Source organism: Halichoeres trimaculatus, unplaced genomic scaffold, assembly GCF_033239565.1.
Source record: "Halichoeres trimaculatus isolate MK-OKI-2021-1 unplaced genomic scaffold, fHalTri1.1 fHalTri1_scaffold_11, whole genome shotgun sequence".
In the NCBI taxonomy this organism is placed as follows: domain Eukaryota; kingdom Metazoa; phylum Chordata; class Actinopteri; order Labriformes; family Labridae; genus Halichoeres; species Halichoeres trimaculatus.
In genome coordinates, this window is record NW_027437189.1 from 22,384,670 (window position 1) to 22,410,052 (window position 25,383).

Sequence of the window (25,383 nt, forward strand, 5' to 3'; positions counted from 1 at the left end):
TTTTTAAAATCAGGTTTATGGCTTTAGGTTTCACTTTTTCACAGTCAGCTTCTGTAGAGACGTTTTCGAACCCATTTCACAGCATGTATTTCCATCTTCTTTTGTGTGCAGAAACAAAAGACACAAATAGTGTGTTTGAACAATTTATTCTTTTACTATGAAGAAAACACCAAGACACCATCAGCCATAACGGCACAGATCCAGTAATGAAGACATTGAGCTGTAAAGTTCACTCAAACTATCTTCAAATCTTTTAACAATATATTTGCAGGACAGGGAAATCACAGGCTGACCAGGAGATATCGTAAAAAAAAAAAAAAAAAAAGGTCTCTCTGTTTGCATTTAGGCACAAGACATGAAAAAGTGCAATAATTTATGCCAGCCCAATCACAACTTAAATTTGATAACGGCCCAGGTGAGCTGTGAAGCTAAATCCACCATACTCCAGGTATGCTGAAGATTTGTTTTTCCACAGGTCAAACTGTGTTTTTAAAGTGTGTTTTTAAAGTGTGACATCAATGAGTCAAAAAGCATTAAAGCTGTTGCAGGTGAGTGATTAAGATTATGCTGATTAAATCAACATAAATCACTTGCACAGCTTGACTACAATGACTTTCAACAAATGTTTTAAAATATATGTAAATCATTTATACTAAACATTCAATTATTCAAATAAAAAAAAGTTTCTTTTTAATAATCTGCTGAAACCATCTGCACAGGAGCAGAGTGGTGAGCAGGAGAAACTCAGTAAACCTCAATAATAAAAGACAGTAATACAGTAATGTCCTGGATGACCAGAGACGCTGCTTTACCAAATAAAACTTGCATCATTTAAGTAGCACCAGAGCCTCAGCCGAACTCTCAGCTGAACTTTTCTGGGCCTGGATGCACAGATACTCCTTTTATCCACAGTCAACACTTAACTGGGAACACAAAACCACTTTGCTCCCTGTATTCATCGGGTTAAGTCACGGTCAACTGCCTCAGAGAGGCTTCAGTGAGACACCTCACTCTTTCACTCGGTTGTCTGATAAAACCTGTGGAATGGATAACCTCAACGAACGCTACAAAGAAAGAAGTGCATCATTCTGTTCGCTCTGAGATTAGTCAGTGACTTTATTAAGTTACATTAACCTGACGGTTAAGATGCTTCATCAGATATTTTTCCCCTCTTTTCAAACATACTTGACAACCTGAGCTCAGCCAGTCTGTTTAAAGGAGCCAGGCCGGTAGAAAAAGGCTGTCACAAAGTAAGGCCAGGTGAAGCCACCTGCCAGAGTAAAAACTTGAAGAAAAAGGCATAAACGTGAGTGAAGGCCTCTAAACTCTGGAGTCGTGCTCCTGTACAGCGGGAACCCTGGGGATGGGACGTCTCTTCCTCCTCACAGCTGGGTCAGGTTCGTCTGTCTCCTTCACTGTCACAGCGGGAGCAGAGGGAGGGGCAGGGATGGGACGTCTCTTCCTCTTGACAGAGCGTTCGTTGAGGATGGCCCGAGCTACACTTTCTATGTCCGTCAAAGGTGTTTGCATGGCTTCAGCCATCTCCTGCCTGGCTGCAGAGACGAAGCCAGGGTCTTCTGCCAGAGAGCCCAGACCACCTTTAACTAGAGCCTGGGAAAGGAAACAGCATACATAGGCATTACTTACAAAGTATTTGGTGATCCCGTTGTTAACTTACAGTCGCTGATGTACTTCCTTACACTGAATCATTGTACTCTCCAGATATTTGTGCAAATGGTAAAGCAGCAACTAAAGCCACGTCCACATGTAGGCGGGTATCTGGGGACCCACATGTTTTTTCTAGACATGCACCGATCGATCGGCCAGCCAATTGATGTCGTGCCGTTTTCCTTAATTTTGGGGGATCGGTGATCGGTGAACGGCGATCGGCAATCAGCCCATCCTTACATATGAAACTGATCTTATATACCTCCGGTAAGTTCTGACAGCCATTGTTGCTTTTTGCTGTGAGACCTAAAACTCAGGACACTTTATTGGTTGTTTAAGTTAAAACGTAAAGATTTTATTGTTTTACAGGTATTGTTCAATATTTTTCAATAAAATATGATTGGAGCAATGAAAGTGTATGCTGTCAGTTATAAAAAATAAATAATAATCAGTATCGACACAAATCCTTATTGGCATGTCAGGCTTTTTAAAGATCGGGGATTGGTGATCTGTTAAAAAATTGTGACCGGTGGACCTCTAATTTTTCTGTACGGCTAGGTCTGTCATCCACATTTTTGTGTCACTAAAAACAATGTTTTCTGAAAACCCTGGTCGAAGTTAAGATTGTGGAAATTTTGGTTTTCAAACGTCACTGTTTAATGACGGAGGTTCATTATGATTGGCTGGCTCGTGTTTCAGTCTGACAAACACTGGGTTTGACGTGCTTTGAGCCACAGTTATTGGCTGATTTTCCCAGTGTGTGTGGATGAAAGTTTTTTTCAAAAATGAAAGGAGGGGAAGGGTAATCTTTTTTGGTAATACCCAGCTGCGTGTGTACAAGGCCAAAATGAACCATGAACCTAATGAGACAAGTCTCCCTTGAAACAAATTCAAAGTAAAACGTAACCGTAATATGTTAAACTCTGCAAATATTAATTTCCTTCCCTCTCACCAAAATGAATAAAAAACAGTACCAAATGCTGTTTTTTGTGCTAGAATTATTGTAAATTAAATAAATAAATAAATAAAATAAAATAAGATAAAATGAAATAAAATTAAATATTCAGGGTAAAAATTACTGACTTAACTTTCTGTTCCCGTTGATGCACAGTTGGCAATTCAGTGACACTGTTGCTTTAAATGTCCAAACCAAGCTTTATCTGGTTTTTTTTCATGATGAGGTTTTAGTTCGCTTACAGGAAATTAGCAGAGCACCCAGGAGGGGGTCGTGTTCCTTTTTATCATTTTTCGACAGATCTGACATTAAATCAGGACATTTTCCCCTGATAAATAAAGTGTTTAATAAGTGTGATGCGTCACAGATTTCCCCGTATTTACCTCCTGGACGAGCCGATCAGCTGCAGTACGAGAGCTCTGACTCTGACTGTCACAATAGTTGGGGTCATAAGGAAACTGCAAAGGAAGTAGAGACATGTTTACTTTCTTTAGTAACAGTGTGTCATATTTCACTTTGCATGAGTCAGCCTTCAAAAAGACATTACCTGTGTTCTGTCTGTTCTCACTGTGAAGTCCCAGGAACGAGCGAGGTCTAGAAGTGCCATAGACGAAAATATTCACAGTCAGAGAGTGAGGAGAAATTTAGGCCTTTTTTGGTTTGTTTATTAACTTAATTTTTGTATTTGTGCTGTTGATCCATCTCCTTACCTGGATCGTCATCCTCACTGGGATTATAAAACTCTGCAGGACTGCCCTCTCTTTCACTTGCAAACCTGAATAAACAAACATCAGGTGAGGTCCCCCTGTGCAAACTGAATTTCATCTAGTCCTCCAGATAAACACACACAAAAATGATACGATTCTTACTCTGCAAAGGCATTATTGTTGGTGTTATTTTTTGGTGTGGTTGTAGGGAAAAATTCAGTAGTGGGTGACATGTCAGAGGAGCCGGGTGGAGACTCAGGCTGGCTCTCAGAGAACATGAGGGGACGCTGGTTGGTCATTTGCTGGGGCTGAGTGCTGGCTGGCTCAGAGGAGAAGGAGTCCACCCGGTTTCCAAACAGGCCGTGTGAACGCTGAAAACAGAAAGAACATAGATACATGGAGGCAGAGCTCTGTAGCCGTGAACACACTGAATAACACCAGCTGGCCTGCTGACTGCGACGACTGTTTCTTCACCTGAAAGATGGCTTCCTCCCCAGCTTCCTCCATTGCTCTTTCCATCTCTTCCTCATTCTGCAGGTCTCCTGAAATGGCCCTGTGCATTTCAGGAGCGGCCTCCTCATCAATACTCCTCAGACCCGCCTGGAAAAACATGTAGTTTGAGAAAAATGTAGGAACAGACACAAAACAGGATATACAAAAAAATGAAAAAGGAAATGTGAATGTGCTCAGGAATCTTGGGAGGCAGATTATACATTTATTATGTTTCATTGCATGATCTTTTAGTTACTGTGCATTTATCCCCTTTTTAACATTGTAGTAGTGATTTCGCTACTCACCTGGATCTCAGGGCCTGAGGCGCTCTTCTTTGTGGGCCTGTAGCCATAGTACTCCTCCTGCCGCTTCAAGAACTTACGGAAATGATCCTGGAGTAGGAAGGTGGAGTAGAACTTCCCCACAGTCACCTCATCATCTGTAAACACACACCATCCTGGATGAGAAATACTGCTTCTTTTAAAAAAAAAAAATTGTTCATTTTCTTTTGTTCATTTTGCTCATTGGCTGACCTCCTATTGGTGGGATGACCTGGTCCAACAGTTTCATACTGGTGCGTTTCCAGATTTGTTTTATGATTGCTCTTAGCTCCTCATTGGCCTGCTCAAAGTTACCTGTGCAGAACAATCCATGAAAGTTACAAAAGGTTCGGTTCATTAACAAACACATGCAGTGTAGATAACATAAAATCCTCTGCAGAATGACGGCTGTAGATGTACCTTCTGTTTTGATCTTGAGAGCAGTCCTGACCAGAGCGAACAGGGTGGCGTTGAAGGTGACGGTGCCATCACTGTTTAGAGGCATGTTCATGCCAACCAAGCGCTGCAGATTTGGATTTAGAGCATCAAAGAAGAATTAAATGACAGAAGAGAGTATTTTTGAAACATACTTTTAATTATTTAAAGTAAATTATTGCTTTCCTATAGTTGTAATTTTATTGGTATAATTTCAGTTGAGTGAAGAAGAGACACTCAGATGTTTTAAATTCCTCAAATTGACCTCAACCTTTTTTGTGCTTTGACACTACAGAAATAGTTGATCTTATTTTTTCTGGTATACCTCAGAAAAAATTTAGGAAATCAGTTTTAGCCTAGATTTGTTTATTTTTTTTCTATATTTCTAAACCTACATGTAGCCTGATGTTGACTCTGTATCTGCAGCATCTGGTTTAGAGCTTGTTAATTGCTGATCATAGATACCTTGCATGCAGCTCGATGAGGACAGAACTTGCCGAAGCCCAGTGGAGGCTGGATGCTGCGCAGCAGCGTCACCACATCCAGATGTTTGATCCTCCCCCTGTTAGATCACAAAAACATGGCTTAAGTACCAGGAGTACTTCAAACAACTCAGTATGAAAGTACATGAGTGGTGCGCTGTCTTACGTGGCTTCAGGGTCGTATTCAGCCCAGATCTTCTTAAACTCATCCAGATGGTGCGGCCCAAGAAGCGACCAATCACGAGTCAGGTAGTCAAAGTTGTCCATGATGACAGCTACGAACAGGTTAAGGATCTAAAGTTGGAAGGAGAAAAGATCTTTTACAGCAGTTTTAAAGTAAAGCAACTGATAATCATTTTGGGGAGAGCTGCACATTTTTTTTCCTTACCAGGAAAGCACAAAGACAGTAGAAGCTGAGGAAGTAGAAGACAGCAAAGTTGGACCCGCAGGTGTACTCCTCTCCTGGCAGGAAGTCAGATTTTGGGTCACATTTCTTCCCATACATCGAAGCCATCATGACCTCCTGCCAAGCCTCTCCAGTTGCACATCTACAAATGTAAACCAGAGAGGAGTTGGCTGTGTTTTTCTACAAAGACTTATTCATCAACGATTCTGGCCAGAGACTCACCGGAATAACATCAGCACAGCCTGAGGGAATGTCTGGAAGTTGTTGTTGCGGTTAATTTGAGTGCCATCCACTAAGGCTATCTTTCCAAAGATCTGGAGAGTGGTTATATTCACAGAGGAAATTAAATAACTTCACAGACACAGAGACAAACTCTAACCCATAAATTTAAATCCAGAAACTTTGAAAACACTTAAAATGTTCACAATGCTGCTTGTACCTGCATCCCAATGACAGCATAGATGAAGAAGAGCATAATGATGAGCAGTGCCACATGGGGGAGAGCCTGCAGAAACAAGACAAAGCATCAGCTTCAGCATCAGGTTTAGATTTACAGAAGAGCAGAAGATGTCAGTGAAGGCTGCGTGACGGACCTGGAAGGACTTGATGAAGGTCCACAGGAGGTTACGGATGCCCTCTGAACGATTCAGAAGCTTCACCAGACGCATGACACGAAAGAGTCGGAAGAATGTGATGGAAACTGAGGCATTTTCAGAGGCCTGCAGATGAAAAGAACCAGAGGACGTCAGGAAAAATGTGCTAAATTTCAAGAAATTGCTGTAACAGATATCAGAGAAGTTTACACTTACTGCAATTACTTGCATGGGATTTGTCTCCTGCATGAAGAAGTGATAACATGGTTACACAATACATTTAAAGATCTTCCTGCTGTTAATAAAAATGATTGAGGTAATCACAAAAAAGAGGGTTAACATTACTCAAAGGTTTGCACCTTAGGTGAGTCACAAAGTGTCCTAAATTGCTGAGAATAGAGCAGCTTGAACTTGTAACTCATGCATATTACAAAATAGACAATATCAACACACTTTATTTTCTTAAAAGGTTTTAGCCAGTCCAGCCACCAGTAAAACTTGAGCTGCAGCTCTATTTGAACTATTCAGCCCACTAAAACACTTTACAGCAAACACCCAGAGGTCTGATCTTACACTCACTGTAAGATTAGATGAAGTAATAACAAAGATGTTTCACCAGCTGTTGTAGTCACACACGGTTTACTATGAAAACTGTTTAGTAAAGAAGGTAGTGAAGTGCTCACACAGCAAGACTCATGCAGCAGTGCAGTGCAGTGTGGATCAGATATTTACAGCACAGCCATGGAGACAGTACAGTCCTCCACTGGAGGCCAGGGCGCTCTGTGGAGGATAGACATATGAGCAGTGAGGTGTGTGGGGGGGCCGTGGGGATGAGAGAGAGGAAGAAATGGAGATTCAGAGGAAGAAGAGGAAATTGTGAGGTGGAGTGAAGCAAATTTGCTATAAGCTTGTATTTGTGGGTGGAAAAGATGACAACACAAGAACAAAATGTGACTGAGGAGGATTGATAAAATACAGCCAAACCCAGTGATCTTAAGATGTGCTCATACAACACACATACACAAAAACACTACAATGGTAGAGGAACTTTTACAGGAATAATCCTACTCAGTTGTCACTTCAGGGTCTCTATGTGTGTCAATATGTGTGTCTACCTCACCTTCTCTGCCTGTATCTTCATGTTTTGGTTGTGTCTGGACGTTTCTGGGCGGATATGAAGCGTGGTTACATCAGCCAATAACAGAGCGTCCAGTGCGAAACTGACTTTGCTTGTTGATTGGCGAGCTATCCTGAGCGGCTACGATAGTTGAAGTAGCACGGGGCAAGAAAAACAACCAAAGTAAAACGAAACGTTAAACAGATAAAGCTTTTTCCTAAACGGAGGGGAAGCTCGGCTCGACTTTCACTCACTTCCAGTAACTTGGAGAGCAGCTTGGGACAAAAAGCGACGCGAGTTGGCTTTCTGCTGAGCAGGTATGTGTCAAATACCCGTAATTAGCGTGTGCTAGCTATGCTAAGTCAGGTGCAGGGCTCTCGAGTCTCCACCTCTTAAGAACGCTATGCTACAGGTGGTTGCTAGGCTAGTGAATGTGTTCACGTAGTCACGGTCGGAGTCATGTCGCCTGTTGTGTTTATTGACAACTAACGAAAATTCCTGCAGATCCTATAAAGTATTGCGATGGATAATTGTGGGTTTGGTGGAAATGGAGCTTACTGGCTGACAAAATGATTCTGAGTTTGCACAATGTGGTGAAAACTTTACCATCTCCTGTGAGCCAGTCCTGCTGGGGACCAAACATTTGTTGTGCCACATTAACATACCTCTGAATGAGAGCTTTACATGAAGGCATTCAGTCACTCTTAAAGGTGACATATCATGCTGATCCGTGATTTAATACTTACATATAAAATAATAAATTTGAAAACAAAACCTTTCACCCCCTGAATTTTCAAAAAGTGAGATATTGTATTTTTTCTGATATCCTAGAACGAGATTTGATGCCTCTGAAAATAGGTCATTGACAATTGGCTGTGAGATTTCGACCTTCGTGACGACACGAGGATCCTCTCTTTTTATTGGAGTAATCTGATAAAGCAGCTCCTCCTCTGTGATGTCAGTTAGTCACACAACCGCCACCGAGGGATACACCCACCAAGAGCCAAGTATAAATAAAGCATCCTATTAGCTCTGGCTAACTTGACTGAGTGCTGGATGCAGGGACTCTGCTCTGCGGAGCAGCTCGGCTTTACATGGTGAATTAGCAGTTAAAACACTGTAGTTTTAGCCGACATTGTAATACTTGTGAGACTGTGATATTTGCATGCTTGTTCTGACATGCACTGTGAACCTGGACCACAATAATGCTGCGGTAATCACATAGTGATGAACTGACGGTAGAGGCGATCTTTAGACTACACTTTCAGCATGATGGATAAAACAAACAGAGAAAAGTGAAGGAGCAGGATGGAGCCCTGTTATAGAAATAGTTTTTTGGTGAAGTCTGCCTATATTTCCACGTATAAACTATACATGTTACAGTACCGGTTTGACTCGCCACACTGAAGCGTCCTGAGATGATCTGTGTCCAGGTGGATTTTCTTCCTCCTGAGCTGCAGAACCGTCCGGGTCTGACTCGGGGTCTAATACAAAAGGACGTATCCTACACTCTGCCATTTTATTAGTGCTATCAATGCCTTACGGTGAAGTTTTGGCAATCAGCAAACTCGCTCGGCCTGCTCCATTCAATGTGGCGATTTTGTAAATACTGCCATGCTGCAAAAACCGCCCCCTTGCTCTACCCCCTCCGGCCCTCTGATAGAACCGACCAATCAGAGCACAAAGGGCTGTGACGTTGCAAGGTTACTGGAGGTCATTCTCAAAACGGAGCGTTTCAACAAGATCTTCAGAATGGCCTAAACTGAAGATATTGAGAACGCTATTGTGGGGCAATGAAGGAACTAAATGACTTGTACTGAGGGCAGAAATGCTTTACAGGCATCCTAGTCTGGCATAGTGTAAAGGAGAAACAAGCATGATATGTCCCCTTTAATCAAATATGTGGGTATGTGTCATTAAGAGGGATTTTATGTTCAGCATCTACAATGACAGTCTGATATCTGAAAAACAACAACAGTTTAACTGATTTGTTAGACTGTGTGGACTCACATCAACTTCACTCAGGATGACATCAACAACGCTGCCCACGACGATGATAAAGTCAAAGACGTTCCAAGGGTCTCCAAAGTAGCCCTGCACAGAGAGGTGAAGCACTGCAGTGACAGAAGTTCAAAAGGCGGCGTCGATTCAAATACCAAAGATTAGAGTGTTTACCCTCGCTTTAAAGGCCATGAGCTTGAGAATCATCTCCACAGTGAAGAGGACGGTGAAGATCAAGTTCAGCATATCAGACAGCTTGGTCACATGGTCCGACTGGTTACAGTGCTGTTTGAAAAAAACAGAAAACATTTCTCTGACATTGTTACAAACATTAGACTGATGCTGTAATTTTTATTAAATGTATTTCTAGAGGAAAGAACATTAAGAGTATAAAACTAGCTGGTAAAACGGAGATTTAAATGAGAATTTATTGAGTCTTAGGCTGACAGTGACTGCAAAACCACGATATGTGATCAGAATCAGAGTAACTCAATCCTGCTTGGTTCATCAAGAAATGCCAATAATTTCTCACAGTGAATCAAAAAATGTGGAATTAATTTCTTTTCATTTGAAAGAGTATACTCTAGACCTGCTCTTCCTTTAAAGTGGCACAAGAACACTTGTAGTAAGGAGTTACAGGAATAAAATCAATGCACTGATCTATTAAGTATGTAATATGTTGACCCCAACACATATTATGAAAAGAATATTGACAAACAGTGATCCTCTGACTCTGAAACATTATGTTTCATTTACTATAATGTTGTTCCTGTTGGGTTAGTAGCTTTGACTTTCCTCAGTGTTTGAAGTCCTGGTCCATAGACACAACTATTTGTGGCTATGCTGACAGAAAGCATAACCACAAATAGTCTGTAAGGGTGGATCATGTTCCCAAGATCACTAGAAATTGTGGCTAACCCAACAAAAATAAATTAAGTTACAATACATATGAATAATAGCTATGAATAATAAGGCCCAAAGTGATCCCGTCCACTCTATATATTGTGTGGTCTCCTCATACCACAGCTCATCCCCACATTTTCATGCAAATAAGATTTAGTAAATGAACTCACAAAGTCTTATGTAGGGCAGTCTGCATTAATGCGCTTCTAATCCCCCTGAAAAATTAATTAGTCTGGGATGCTGATGGAAAGTCACAATGTCCCATATTCTAAATACAGTTTCAAAGTTTCTTCTTTCTCATTAACTTAATGCTATAACAACCTAAAAAGTCTTCTCTCCATAGATAATGAACATGTCTGTCAGAAGTCTCATTGTCTCGTTGTTTTTAGGGGGTACGCTGATGTTAATTTACGTACCTGCATCCCCAGACACAGAGTGTTGAGCATAATCAGGAAGAACATGAGGTACTCAAAGTAGCAGGAGGTGACGATGTACCAGACTCTGTACTGGTAAGGGTTTTTGGGGATGTAGCACCTCAGAGGTCGAGCTTTCAGGGCGTACTGCACACATTGACGCTGAGGAAGGAAACAGAACAAAGGCTAAAAGCAAAACACCAAGTCCCTCTGATCTCAAGGAAAAAAATGTTCAAGGTTTACACAGAGGGCTCTAATTTCGTAGACCAGGCGCACCTGCCCTGCGCCGGCCTTCGCCACGCGGACAGAGCGTGACCGGCGCACTTTGCAAGTTTCCTGCAGTGCCGAGAGAGACGCAGTCAAGGCGCAGAGGAGTGCAGAGGAGCGCGTCCACGCCTCCCTCCACCCAAATGGCAGAGACGGAGGAGAAAAGCCGTGAGTGGGTTTAACACAGCTGAGCGCTGTTTCACCAATCAAATGAGCGCCTCTCCTTGCCTTGGTCTGAGTGATCCCCGACTCACGGAAAGTGTGCTGGAAAGACCCGGTAGCGGAGATGGTCAGAGCCGCTGTCCCTACAGCAGGAGAATGGACAGCGGGGCGCATCAGAGGACACGAAGCGCGTCACCGTGTGGGCCAGCTCCCAGGACAGATTTAATCTGTTCCTTTGTCATTAATAGGAGTACAAAATGAAGAGACAGTTACACAGCTGGCTTATCCATTCAGAATACTTTTGATCCACCTGCACTCCTGGTTTGTCATTGCCAAACAGCTGAACCTTTGGTGATATACTGTATACTCTCCCAGTGTCTCTACCTCATCCTCCTTACAATAATGTACTCCATCTTTTTAGATCACGTTAAAAATAAAGACTAAAACAGAAAAATATGGGAAATAACGGGTAAATCCTGAATGACACACATTTATTTTGTCTCTTTTTTCTTCGTCTTTTCTCTCCCTCTTTTCTTTGAATTAAATGAAATGAGAAAAGCCAGATATACTCAGTGTCAGATGTTAAGGCTGTTTATTGTTTAATTGTAAGAAGTGCATCAAACTTCCAGCTGCCGTCAGGTTAACTTTCCATTATGACAAACAGCTTTGATCTGACATCACATGTGATGGGACATTTAATATAGATATAAATGTATATGCTGGTTCAGACGGTCACATTAAATAGTGATTGCTGTGATTGTTTATTGCACTAATATGTGCCTGACAGTCTGGAAACCTGCCTTTGAGGCTTTGTCGACATGTGCGCACATGTGCGCCTGTCACCAAATTACAGCTGCGGAGGGTGCGCTCCGCTTTGTGCCGAGAATAGACCAGGTTGGATCTGGCAAGCTTTCAGCGCACTTTCTGCACTGTTTTTGGCACAAAATTGTCACTGCGCCAACATGAATCTGCCGTCAACTCCCCCTGGCGCTCTGTCACACCCATCTCTGCACAGATGTTCTACCAAATTGTCAAATTGGCAGTGCACGGCAGTGCGCCACACAAAATTAACACTGCGCAGGGTGCGCCAGGCTTGCGCCCCCTGTGCTGCGCCACGAAATTAGAGCCCAGAGAGTTAAGATGCCAACTCTGTCCTTAACCTGGTCTCTGTCAGTCTGGGAGTACCTGGTTCTTGTCCAGCTCACAGTCCTTATACTCCTGCTCGCCCTGCTCCTGGAAAGTGACGATGACAAAGCCCACAAAGATGTTCATCATGAAGAAGGCGATGAGGATGATGTAGATGATGAAGAAGATGGAGACTTCTACACGGTTGTTAAAGACAGGACCCATGTCCTCTTGGTCTGAATCGATGGCCCTGTATAACAGTCTGAGACAAAGACAAGGACGATGAGAGGAGTGGAGGTGTTGGCAGGACAGAGTTCAGAAGATTAATACGTGTGGATGAGATTTATAGCTCAGAGGTCGTTAAAGTATGTATGTATCCATGCTGTGCTTACTTTGGCCAGCCCTCAAACGTAGAAACAGTGAAGAGAGCCAACATGCCGTACAGCACGTTGTCAAAGTTAAAGTCACTGTTGAGCCACTCTCTTTTAGCCAGCACAGTGTCTTGCAGGGAGTTATCCATGTGTTTCCAGAACATTCCCCTGAAAGCAGACACAGAGGACGGTCACTCTATGATGGTGTTACTGTTTTAATGGATGAATGGAAATTTGATGTTTGACTTACTGGCATTCCTCTTCATTTAATTTGGATTGATCTGTGCAGCTGTAGAATTTACCCTTAGAGAAAGAGGATTAGTGAAATGAGGAATGAGCAGCAAATACCTCCAAAAAAGAGAAGGATTCATCTGGACGTATGGCTTTTTCAGTATCTTACTCCACATAGAGTCAGCACAATTATTAAAAACTTACCTTGAAAAGCTGCACTCCTATACAGGCAAAAATGAAATTCAGCAGCATGGTGACCAGGACGATGTTGCCAATAGTTTTGATGGCCACAAACACACATTGGACCACATGCTGTCATTAGAGACAAACAACAGACATTTACATTAATGCAGTACTTAGTGTTTAGTTAAATTCAAAAGGCAATACTGTAATCTATAATCTTAATGTTTTAATGCTTGTCTTTCAAATTTACGCTGGCATGTTTTATAAAGGTAAAGGATCTGTTTACTACTTTCAGCACTAAAAACATACACATTCACTGAAACAGAGAATAGTAACTGCGTGTGTTGTACCTTCAACCCTTTGGCTCTGTTGATGGCCCTGAGAGGCCTCAGCACCCTCAGCACCCTGAGAATCTTCACTACTGAGATAGCACTGGACCTGCAAACAAGATATGTTAAAAAGAAGTCTTATTATACTTTTCTTGGATAACTTGCATTTGTAATTTTGGGGAAAAACAAATAGGGATCATTTTTAAGAGAGGCTGTCAGACTCACTCCATGCCCATAGAAAGCAGCGACACTGTAACCACGATCAGATCCAGGATGTTGAAGGAGTTACGACAGAAGGAGCCCTCGTGCATGAACGCTCCGTACACTGTCATCTGTGAGTCAGATAGTTCAGCGTCACCATTCAAATACAGAATTACGTCTTATTAAAAGCTGAACACATTTTCATTTAGTCTTCATAAGACATGCAGAAGAGGGCGCTTCAGTGATAGAAATGATCAAAGATGCATTCAAGGGAGAAAACTAGAAAAAATAATTTAGTGTTTCTTTTTATTTGTAAAGAGACAATGATGACCAACAAGAGTTAGAAGATGTTTCTAATTTTCTTGTCTGAAAAAAAAAAGTGAAAATCGGAGGCTCAAACTGACGGAAGTATGAAACTGTAGGTCGCTGGTCACGTCATATATTTAAAAACGAATGTAAAATTTCTTTAAAAACTTAAAGATTTTTGTCAGAGTTTTTTGTTTGCAGGTCAAATCTAATATTACTGCAACCTATTTAGATCATTTTAAAGTGATGCTTCAGACTCTGAGCAGGTATCTCAGTGACTTCCCTTGAATTAACTTCTCTCTTTAAGATAATCAGCTGGTAGCATTGTAATTTAGGACTGTGGTACAGGACAACAAGGACATGGTTGTTTGATAAATGAAGTAATCCGACAAAGTTATCACAAAATATTAGAGAAGATGTAAAATCTGTTAACTGGTCTGTCACTTTGAAAGAACTACATCTGCAAACCCTGAGTGAGACGTGATGAGATGACACATAAAATATAGAGAATTACCTTCAGTACAATCTCAATGGTGAACACTGTTGTGAAGACAATATCAGCGTAGGCCAGAATCTGGAGGCAGAGCACAGGGGGGTTGTTATAAAATGATTAAATTAACAAATAATCAAACAAACATATTTGTGCATTATTTCAATCATGATGAACTTCAGTGTTGTCTGTTAACACTCCACAGTCACAATAATATACAGTATATTATAGGACTGTGGGATTTATACGATTCTTTAAATTGCACACCAAAAAACAAAAATTCCGTAGACATATAAACAATCACGGTAATGAACTCAGTTTTGATTGAAGTAAATGTTGGAGGAGAAATTGTAGACCTGTCCATCACCTGGTTTCTGTAAGACTTGGGGTCAATGGGGTCCTCGGCTGCCAGGGAGATAGAGGAGAGCAGAATGAACAGCAGGATTAAGTTGGTGAAGGAGGTGGCGTTGATGATCTTGTAGCACAGTTTACGGAACCTGGGAATCAGTGATTACAAGTAAAAACAGTCAACAACAACTTTGATCAAGTCACATGTGCTGCATGTCCAGTTTAAGAACAAAGAATTATCCACACTCTGAGACTTCAAACGTCTGCGTGTCTGCTTCTTACTTGTTCTGAGGGCCAAAAATGAAGAAGGAGCTGGCTTCAGGCAGAGGGACAGCTTCTTCCTTTAGCTGAAGGTCGGCCATTGGTCGGGGCCGAGGGCTTAGGGGAATTTCAGGCTCTTCTTCCTCATCATCACCTTTGGTGAAGGAGAAAATAGACTAAATTACCACAGTGCACTGTGCTTATTGGCAGTAATGACAACTCAGAAGTATAGAAAAAGAACAGCGAGAAAAAGAAAAGTCCAACACCTCACATCTTTGAAAGTCCTGACCTTCTGTAAATGAAATCACATTGTGGACTTTATATGGTTGTCAGAGGAGCAGTGTGAAAACAGCCTAACTTTAGACTTGGGCTAAGTCTAATAATAATGAAGAGCTACTATACTTAAACTGTAACATAACCAGGACAGCAGCACCAGTAGAGAACCTGTATCAACACAAATCCCTGCAGCCAGTGACCTTTTCTGCAACAGCAAATCACTGAGTAATGTGGGCGACGATGTGACACATCACTTTTAATTGTCCTTCTTTGAAATTTTCTTCTGGGAGGTAAAAGAGCTGGAAATGAAATTAAAGTACAAACGCAGAGTAGACATTGTATGTTGTTACCTGGGAAGTCAGCAGGTGGGAATGGATCTTTCACTTCGTTGACATTGGACTCAAACTCGTCAATTTTAAGCTGAAAAAAAACAAAAAAAAACCTTGCATATCAAAGAAAATCATGCTCATGTAAACTTTGTATCATCCAAGAATTAGTAAATGATACGAGACGAGAAATGCTGACCTTGGCTGTGGTGGGCATTCCCTCCATTTTGGCTCTCTGCTCTGCAAGTTTCTTAGCAATCCTCTCTCGCTCCTCATCGGTCTTCTCAGGCATTTTGGACCTGAATAGTTTGAGTGGAAAGGGAAAGAACAGATTTAAGTTTTGACAAGACAGAGTAGACAATCTTACTTAAGGTTAATCTGTATTCTATCACTCGCCTAAGTAGCTTTCTCCTCATCTTCTCCTCCGCCTTTTCTTTCTGAGCTGATGTCAGGCTTTCAGCCTCTGCCAGGTTGTCAACAGCAATGGCCAAGAAAACATTGAGGAGGATATCTGACTTTAGAGCTTAGGAAAAGAAACACTTTGACATCTGAAAAACAGACTCCATTATTTTCATTAATATGTTTCAATTCATTTTACCACACACATTAATGTGCAATACAAAGGGTTGATGCCCCCTTTATCTTCAGTTTTTACATCGTTTTAAATGCTAAGCAGTAAAAACATATTAAAAACTATGGATAGACCGATATGGATTTTTTGGGGCTGGTACTGATATTGATTATTTGTAGGCAAGGAGGCTGATAACCGATATTTGAAGCTGATATTTGCCGTTAAAGTGAAAATATTGATTTAAAAAAAAATTTGAACAATACAAACTCCAACACTTAACTGCAATCAAATGCCTTCAAGCATATGTTTATTAAACAGCTCCCAGCTTTAGCAGCATGTTTTATAAAGTTAAATGAAAACTTAGAAAATAAATAGCTAAAGTTTTAAACAGTAAATAAAGTGTTCCCAAATTTCTATGTACCTGCAATAAAACTGGACAGAATTGAGTTTGCGCTGCCTTTTACAGGCATGTAATGCAGTAGAATTAATTTTCTGTTTCATTTTATATGACTGATTTTAAATGACCATCTAGGGCTTCCATAGTGAAGCTAGGGAGAAATTCTGTGCAGAGAAGCATCAGAGCCAAAACAACAAAGTTTTGAATGGGTTTCATATCCACCGTCGGATTAGAAAAAAGGCCGATGCTGATATGCCCCAAAATGCCAAATATCGGCCCCGACCCTATTAAAAACATTTAATTGGTGAAACATGAGCGTGTTTGCACTGTCAGAGTAAACTGACAAACTTGATATCACTGTGTCAATAAAGGATACAGTTTCCACAAACAAACAGGATGATGAAGTAAATGGAAACTAGGATCCCAGGAAAGACTGGCCCTCCATAAGCCATAATGCCATTGTACATAATGCTGGTCCAGTCCTCTCCTGTGAGAACCTGAGAGATAGTCCACGGATGAGAAAAAAGGTGCCAATAATTAATCTTAACAACAACAAATTTCAGAAAGAAAGGTTAACTGGGTCAAAGCAGACACTGCTAGGAGCTAAAATCAGAGTGTTTATTGCTGCAACACACCTGAAACACACTGATGAGGGCCTGAGGGAAGTTATCAAAGTTGCTGCGTCTTGGTCTGTGGTTGCTAAAGTTAAATTTCCCCCCAAACACCTGCATGCCCAGGAGTGAGAAAATGACGATGAAGAGGAAGAGGAGGAGGAGCAAGGAGGCGATGGAGCGCACAGAGTTGAGGAGAGAGGCCACAAGATTACTCAGAGACTTCCAGTACCTGCAAACAGTTGGGAGATGGTGCTGTAAAATGACATTAAATCACACAACATGTCTAATAAAAATGATTAAAACTGGGGAATCATCATCATACTTTGTGACTTTAAAGAGCCTCAGCAGCCGAATACACCTGAGTACAGAGAAACCCAGGGGTGTCACTACTCCAGAAGAGAGCAAGATCATCTCAAGGATGCCGCAGAGCACCACGAAGAAGTCAAAACGGTTGAAGAGGGACATGAAGTAAGCTCTGGGGCCAAGAGCGTACATCTTCAAAAACATCTCCAACACAAACAGCACCAGCAGAACGCGGCTGGCCACATCTGCAGAGAGGATGGAGAGGAGAGCCAAGAGATCAACTCAGAGCAATGAACGCTTGTAGAGTAAGAGATGTTATGTGGTAATCACTGACCTTGTAGAGCAGTGAGCGAGTCAGGCTGGTGGTGGAACTCTGTAGCTATAGTCAGTGTGTTGAGCATGACGAGGAACATCACTAACCAATAAAAACCTTTCGTTTTCACATACACTAAGCACTTCATCCTGAAGAAACGGTTCCAGCGACGGGCCAGACGGCTTTACAAACACACACACAAAAAAAACGGGTTACTGCACTGATTCAACCTGAGCAGTGCTGATCAACATGTACACATGAACAAAGAGCAGACTCACTAATAGTAAATGATTTTACTCTTTCCCTCCAGATCATAAAGACTGTCAGTGTCAGAATCTCCAGAGACTAGAGGCAGGAGTCCTGATGAGAGAAGAACAGTTATTTATTATAATTACACGGGATTGGTGTCTGTTTTCATTTTTTATTTTTTGAGAGCTGACCTTTGCCTTCCCGGTCTGCATCCAGGACTTCAGCGTGAGTAATCCACTCCATGTAGCCATGTAGGTCTTCATCCAGCTGCTGTCGCTCTCGCAACTTCTGATACTCTCCACGAGACCTTGCCTTCTCTCGCTCTTTAGTAAACTCTCTGAGCAGGAATACAGAAAGGATTACTTCTTGTCAGCCCACATGAAGAGGCAAGACATAGACTGTGAAAGGGTAATTGATGATAGTCGTCTTACCCACTGAGCACACCCAGAACCAGATTAAGCACGAAGAAGGAGCCCACCAAAATGAGAGGGACAAAGTAGAGCCAAGGCCACTCATTTCCTATCGCATCGTTAACCTGTAACACAACACCAGGTGAGCTGAGACTGTTTTCTGTTGGAAACAAATATATCAAAGAACATGCAGATATTGGTGTCTTCCCCTTTTCTAAAGCAATAAAACAACTGAGAAAACTTGTAGGTCGTCACTAACCCAGTAAAGCACTTTGGTCCATCCCTCCATGGTAATACACTGGTAGACAGTGAGCATAGCAAAGCCAATGTTATCAAAATGAGTGATGCCATTGTTGGGACCTTCCCATCCTGGACGGCACTCAGAGCCATTGATGCTGCAGCGGCGTCCGTTTCCAGCCTGGGCACAAGGTGCAGGCAGCTCGAGCTCAGCTGTGGAATAGATATCTGTGGGCCAACAGAGAAGAAATAATTAACAGTTTATAGTGTAGTTTTTGGAGATTATAACAGCTAAAGTGTTAAGAGTATAAAACAACAACTTATAAAATTTAAATTGCCTCAGTGTCTGATTGTTCCCTTTATACGTACCTGTACCAGTGTAATAGCAGGTTTTGTGCATTTTGCATTTGAACAGCTCCAGTCCCATGATGGCATAGATGGTGACCAGTAAAAAGACCAGCAGGGCGATATGCAGCAGAGGCAGCATGGCTTTCAGGATGGAGTTCATCACCACCTGCAGGCCTGATTGTGAACAGCAAAAATATTACATCACAGCAGCTTAAAAAGATCTCTTGAACTGTGTTAAACAAACTGAGTAATGTCACATTATTGGGATCACAGACATGGCTCTTACTTGGTACTCCAGAGACAAGGCGCAAAGGCCGCAGCACTCTGAAAGCTCTCAGTGCCTTCATGTCAAAGCCTCCACCCTTCTCCATCGGCACTCCTGCTATCTTATTAATGGTATCCAAGGCAAAAGTGAAGAGACTGAAAAAGAAAATCAATCAATCAATCAAAGTTTATTTATATAGCACATTTAATACAAAGTCAAATTGCAGCTCAAAGTGCTTTACTTAAAGACAAATGATTGATAAATGGTTTTTATATATAAATAGATATATGTACGTTCACAAATACACGTACACACATATAAGCATATATACACACATACATCCATGTATACATACATACACACACACATGTGCATATCTATACACACATATACATAAATGATAACAGTCATACTACTAAGTAGTTTACCACAGTAATTGTAATGAATGGTTAGTAGGATTCATTCAAATCATATAGGTTAATCCTTTAGCTGCAATGTTTTAATGATCAGTGCAAAATGAATACAGCAGAAAAATAACAGAAATTATGAAATGGTTACAGGGTTTATAATAGTGCGGTGTTTTAGATGTGACCAAAGAGAAGCTGAGTCCTTTGCAGGTAAAAAGTTTGACATGCAGCTTAGAGCTCATCTTACCCCATGAAGACGATGACAAAGTCCAATATGTTCCAACAGTTCCGTAAATAGGCGCCTTCATGGAACACAAAGCCATACGCCACTATCTTCAGAAAGCACTCTAATGTGAATATGATGAGGAAGATGTACTCCAGACTCTCCTGCAGCAAGACAAACATGAAGGAAGAGAATTTAATGAATTCAGCTTTTAACCTTCATATCAATGTTTCTTGAAAGTAGTGAATAACTGTAGTGTATGAGCACTTATGGTTGGATGGGTGGTATGATTTTTGTGAATGATGAAGTAGTAGGAAAATAGAAAAAAAAAGTGAACAGAAGTTAAAATGAAAAAGCTTTTCAGGTGTAAAGGATTGACATAAAGCTGATAGACACAGAACTGAGCTGTATCTCCTCTGTAATGACTGCCTCTGACAACCTTAAAGGTCCCATATTATGCAAAAATCACTTTATTAAGACTTTTAGTAAAATTTGTGGGTCTTTGGCTTTCCTCCCAGCCCACAAAGTGTGATATTTAATGACAAAACCTGTATTTAGTAGTGCTTGTGAATGTAAAATCCTGACCTAAAACGAGCTGTTTGGATTTTCCAGGATTTTCCGAAGTCAGCGATTCCCTTTTTTGACCAATCAGGAGCAAGTCTGACCTGATTGGTCCACCGGAGCAGATACCCCCAAACCCACTCCACTCCCCGCTGCTGGAGGGGAGAATGCCAAAGTTGAAGAGCCATCACTGCTTTGTTTTTGGCTGTAAACAGCCACATAGTTCCATGCACAAGCTTCCCATCTCAGAAGAAGACAAGACAAAGTGGCTAGAGTTCATTAATCGAGGAAATGTGCCAGCTACACTCAGTAAAACTGTGCATGTGTGTGCTAGTCACTTCACAGCCACCTGCTTTTCCAACTTTGGACAGTACAACAGAGGACTAGCAAATAGACTGGTTCTGAATCCAGGCGCATGACCAACCATCCACCAACAAACCTCGGCCCCTGGAAATGTGAGTATTTTAAATGCTGTGTGCTGTGGAGCAGATGTAAGAGCTTATCCTCAGTGTCCCCCCTGTCTCTGTGTTAGCTTCAGGATGCTAACTGTAGCTGCGGTTAGCCTGTTGTTTTAGCCTGTAATGTCACAGTAAACAAGCTTCGCTGTTTTCTAAACATTGTGCACTCAGAGCTCGTGGCGCCGCACTCAGTGACGTGGAAGGGAGGGGCGGTATCAGCGGTGGCTCATTTACATATGAAGGCCACGCCCACTAAATCAGAGCGTTCTGAACAGAGGGGCTATGAGAGCCTGGAAACAATGCTGCTGAGCTTGATTTATTGGCTTTTTGGACCAAAACATGTTACTACCATTTTATAAAGACATCAATGATCAATATTAAACTGCAGAAAAGGAGCAGAATATGGGACCTTTAAAGTAGATATTATAGAAGGACTTACTCTCTTGTTGAGTCTAGGACAAATACAGGAATAGAAAATAAGCTATAATGTGTGTATTGTGCACAATAGAGCTGTAAGGAAACAGGATAAAACTTCTCATGTCATTAAAGTTGAGAAGTTCATCTGAGGTAGAATATGCAGTAAACAATTTATGCTCTGCTGTATACTCCCCCTTCTATCCACTTGAAATAATTTGATCAATAATGTTTGTCTAAATTATCCAGGAGCAGTACTCCAGCCTCTAATCAATCAGGACCTCCAAGGCTAAGCTGTCATACATTAACAAAAATACATACTGAAACTCAAGGAGATGCGTATTAAATCAAACACAGAGCAGTGGGTAGATAAAGCTGCAGCTCTACATTAAAACATATCAGTGTCACTCTAACATGTTGGTATTAATGTGGCCTACATGAGTCTACTTTGTAAACTTCACTCTATCAACCTGCGTCATGGGGTGAGGCTGCTTATGCCAACCTACTTCTAACAGCAACATGGGGCTGAAGCCCCCAGCTCCTCTTACATCCCTCACCCCTGAGGAATGGCTATGTGAGAAGTAAGAAAAACTGGGGAGAAGGCTGGTGAAGTGAGCCAAAGCAAAGATGTTAAAGAGACGGGTTCACTTTCAGGTCCAGATACCTAAAGCCTTGGTGTAATTCTCCTGAGGGAGTGGGGAAATAAGTTGGATAACAACAAGATTGATAGCTTTAACCTGTGATGTGTGCAGTGTATTGACTGAATGGTGGGAAGAAAGTGATGGGTGTTCAATTTGACATTTGAGCTGTCTGCAGGCCTCAGGAGACATGATCCACATATCAAATCTGTCATAACCAGCCTCCTCAATAACATCAGCCAGTGTCAGCTCCACAACAAATATCCAGACATTGGAAAGATGTGTACCCTGTGTGTGAGCAAACACATATATTTCTTACTATGTAGACATTTTTATCTTCCCTGGCTTCAGTCCTGACCTAAATCAAACAATCCCTGTACTCACAGCCGTGTAAACAGACACCTACAAGGCTGAAATATAGTAACACCTGGAAACACATCAGTAGCACATAAGAGCCAAACACCTGCCATGATCTTGGTTACAGCTCTTTGATACGAGAGTCAGAAAATCCTTCTATGGCGGCTTTGGGGATTCTTAATTTTTGATAAACATGTAAATGTTTTTGTAAAAATAGGCAGTTTGTAATAAAATCATTCAGTTAAGGCTCTTGTAAGAAGTTTTTATGTGACTATGGAGGGTCCTGAAATTGATATTAATGCCTTTTTAAGAGCTTCAAAAGCAAAAGAGACCACCAGTCTGAGATGAGAAATGTCTTAACAGGGATTTTTTTATGCTTAACCCGTGGGACTGTAAGAAAGCTACTTTTAGTCTTTCAGTCTTTTTCAGCACATTCCTGCCAAAAATTCACTGTGATACATTGAAAGTTAAGAGAATTGTCAATAGACTTTTTAGAAACAAACAAAAACAGGTAGTGATATGTCCATGGGGTGCCAAAATCAACACAAACTAACATTTAGAGATACAGCTCATTTTTTTTTTTTTCAGTTCCAATATTTCCCAAACACTTCAGCCCCTAACGTCTTTTTTCTGTAAATGTGCCCATGTAAATAAAATCCTCTCACTGGCTTTCTCACTTTGATGTCTTTCAAGTCAGTTTCTGATTCTGACAGGATGACAGCTCTGCCAAAACGAAGTTGGAAAAGAAAGCCATTAGGATTTCTGCATCTATTCTCTGGAACAATAATTTAACTGAATTTAAACTATAAAACTTGAACTTTCTTCAATGCTTTTACAAAATCTGTGAAATCCTTAAGCAGAATTTTTTCACAGTGTATTTTTATGTACGTTAAGAGCTTCTCTTGACCATGTCTATCTTGTAAAAGTAAGCAGATAAAACACGGCATAAGCTTGGCAGCATGTTATTCTGCAGACTCATTGGGGACTCCAAATTAAGAACTGAGTTGTGTCTTGAGGCATTTTAATCGGGCTTGGCAGTCGGACCAGTGACCAGCTGAGACACTCAGTGATGGAGCGTTCTTATCACAGTGTTGAACAGCTGCAGTCATCTGCTGATCACAATAAAATACTCAAAGGCTAAGATCACTGTATGACAAACAAATCAGCTCTGCATTTGGTCCTGAGTCATTCATCGAAGAAAGGTTTGATGTTTGTGCTCACACTCACCAAGCTTGTGTTGGTGTTGTTACTGTCTTCTTCAGGCATGGGCAGGAACACAGCCAGGGCGACACAGTTAGCAAAGATGGTTAACAGGATGATGATCTCAAAGGTTCTGAATGGAGAAACTTAGGATCATGACATAACAAGAGAGTAGAGTACAAGACAGGTAACACAGGGGCATGAATTACCAGGATTCATAAACGATGATAATACGAGGTTACCTGTGTTTAATTTAAGGTGACTACAGAGACAACATTGTTTTTAAAAGTCATTTTTAAAAATTTGCCATAAGTTGTTTGTATTTCCTATGAAGTCATAAAACAAAAACACACCAATTAAAATGTCTTTAACTCTGCTTTTACTGATCAGTGCCCTGAAATGCTGCGTGAAACATCATCCCTTTAACAGCCTTTACACAGCACATGAAATCTGGTCTGCTGTGCTGCTACATTTTCACCCACAGGGGGCTCTCTTCGAGAATTCCCCTGCCGGGTCAGCATCATGTCTCTCTGTGACGCGGGGGGACAGCTGCAGAGCCCAAGAATATGACTGAACCATTAAACACAGGCTTCTGATCAGAGAATAATCTCTTCAGATTTTCTGTGTAACCTCTTTTTATTCTAAAGGATGATTTTTCAAAATGCAAAAAGAGAGAGTTTTAAGCCCATCTCTGTAACTTTATTTTTCATTAGGCCCCTGTTATGTCTGTTACAGAATTACATACCAATGTGATTAAACTGAAGACATTTGGCCTTGATGAGCAAAAGAGGCCAAAGTTCAGAAGAACAGAACCACAATCAGTGGAAATGCAGAATCAGCTTTTTGCTTAATTTTAAGTATTTAAGTAAAAGCTTTCCCCGTATTTTTATATAAAATGTCACAATCACAGCCACCTCTGTCTACTTTAAAAACAAGTCTGTTGTGACTCCATCTGTGTGACTTGTTTGATCTATTTTGGAAGTAAAACGTGTATCATCCAGGAATAAAGATCAAGCTGAAAGTAGGAAACCCCCTATAGGGACTGTAACATCACTCAGCAGCCTGCCTTCTGTTACTGCATCCAGCCCCTCTCAGAACCAACAGTTCAATGTTGTCCCTATTCAGCACAGAACGTCGCCCTCGTAACACTAAGACCCAGATTTATGGATGGTTTCCTCTGACACATGAAAGCAGATCTGCTGAAGAAGCTCTCTGTGTGAAAATACAAAGCTACAAACTTGACTTTGACAGAGCTGCTGGGTACATAACAAAAGTCTTAACACTCCAGGGATCGCCTTATCACAGATTTGACAGAGACTTGGCTTTGGCATGCTCAACACAGGTGAACTCTTGGGCTGATAATTCACTGGCCTGCAGACACCTAATCACAGTTTAGACTCAGGCTGCCTGTGTCATAACAGTGTAATTGTGCCAATATTTACACAGAGCTGAAAATACTAAGCATAATTAAGTTAGGTATATCTGTGTGAGACAGAAAGGATACTTCCACTCCACAATGTTGATGCAGGCTTTGCGGAAAGGGTTTTTGAGGGTGAGGAAGAAGAGGGATCTGGCTGGTCGAGGGTTTCCTCCTGTGGCCTGCAGCTTCTTCAGCTTCTCCCTCTGCTTCCTCTTCAGCTCCTCTTCATTCATGATGACCGGCTTGGCCGCCTCTGCGTTGGCCGCCATCTTGACACCTTCACCTGGGACAAGCTCCCGCTCCTCTAGAGATGGATCTTCTCACTGTGTAATCCCAAGCTGAGGTACTGTGTTACTTCCTGCTGTGAAGGCCCCTGGGTTCCAGACCTGTAGATCCTGTGTGTGCTCCCCTCCTACCCTCTGTCCCTAGGTCTTCTCTTCCTCAGACTCAGTCTGCCTCACACACGGCCACAGGCCTCTCCTCCTGGCTGAGGGCCTCTGACAGAAAAAGCCCCCTCTGTAGGGAAAAATAACAGGAGCCCAGAGAGGCTGGAGGAGCAGTTGGCCCTGCTGTAGTTTAAATTTAGCCTGTGAACCAATACAGGCCATGCTTGGGGATGGTAAAAAGGGT

The 25,383-nt window shown here is 41.6% G+C and overlaps 1 protein-coding gene across 1 annotated transcript; it reads right to left on the reverse strand.

The window, feature by feature from the left end:
• Positions 1–809: 809 nt before the first annotated feature.
• LOC141799970 (dihydropyridine-sensitive L-type skeletal muscle calcium channel subunit alpha-1-like) lies at positions 810–25,022 on the reverse strand. Its single transcript, XM_074682400.1, has 45 exons — positions 24,838–25,022; positions 23,361–23,466; positions 19,730–19,869; positions 19,097–19,230; positions 18,832–18,984; positions 18,485–18,690; positions 18,247–18,350; positions 18,007–18,152; positions 17,845–17,926; positions 17,588–17,748; positions 17,273–17,498; positions 16,972–17,179; positions 16,713–16,833; positions 15,765–15,879; positions 15,568–15,667; positions 15,393–15,462; positions 14,788–14,920; positions 14,525–14,654; positions 14,182–14,241; positions 13,386–13,492; positions 13,182–13,269; positions 12,853–12,960; positions 12,668–12,720; positions 12,439–12,585; positions 12,107–12,308; positions 10,496–10,654; positions 9,351–9,461; positions 9,186–9,269; positions 6,791–6,838; positions 6,275–6,301; positions 6,059–6,184; positions 5,905–5,970; positions 5,688–5,779; positions 5,448–5,607; positions 5,226–5,353; positions 5,043–5,139; positions 4,563–4,665; positions 4,356–4,457; positions 4,128–4,261; positions 3,805–3,930; positions 3,493–3,701; positions 3,334–3,398; positions 3,171–3,217; positions 3,007–3,081; positions 810–1,611 (listed from the first exon to the last, which is right to left on the reverse strand). Exons 1-45 carry the CDS (start codon positions 25,020–25,022, stop codon positions 1,321–1,323), a joined length of 5,535 nt encoding a protein of 1,844 aa, XP_074538501.1. The 3' UTR covers positions 810–1,320.
• Positions 25,023–25,383: the final 361 nt, after the last annotated feature.

Coding starts and splice junctions, on each gene's coding strand:
- LOC141799970 (XM_074682400.1), bottom strand. CDS start 25,022: ATGGCGGCCAACGCAGAGGCGGCCAAGCCGGTCATCATGAATGAAGAG. Junction 17,749..17,844: donor AGTAAAATCATTTACTATTA/GTGAGTCTGCTC, acceptor GTGTTTGTAAAG/CCGTCTGGCCCGTCGCTGGA. Junction 15,880..16,712: donor CCTGTTTGTTTGTGGAAACT/GTATCCTTTATT, acceptor CTCTAAAGTCAG/ATATCCTCCTCAATGTTTTC.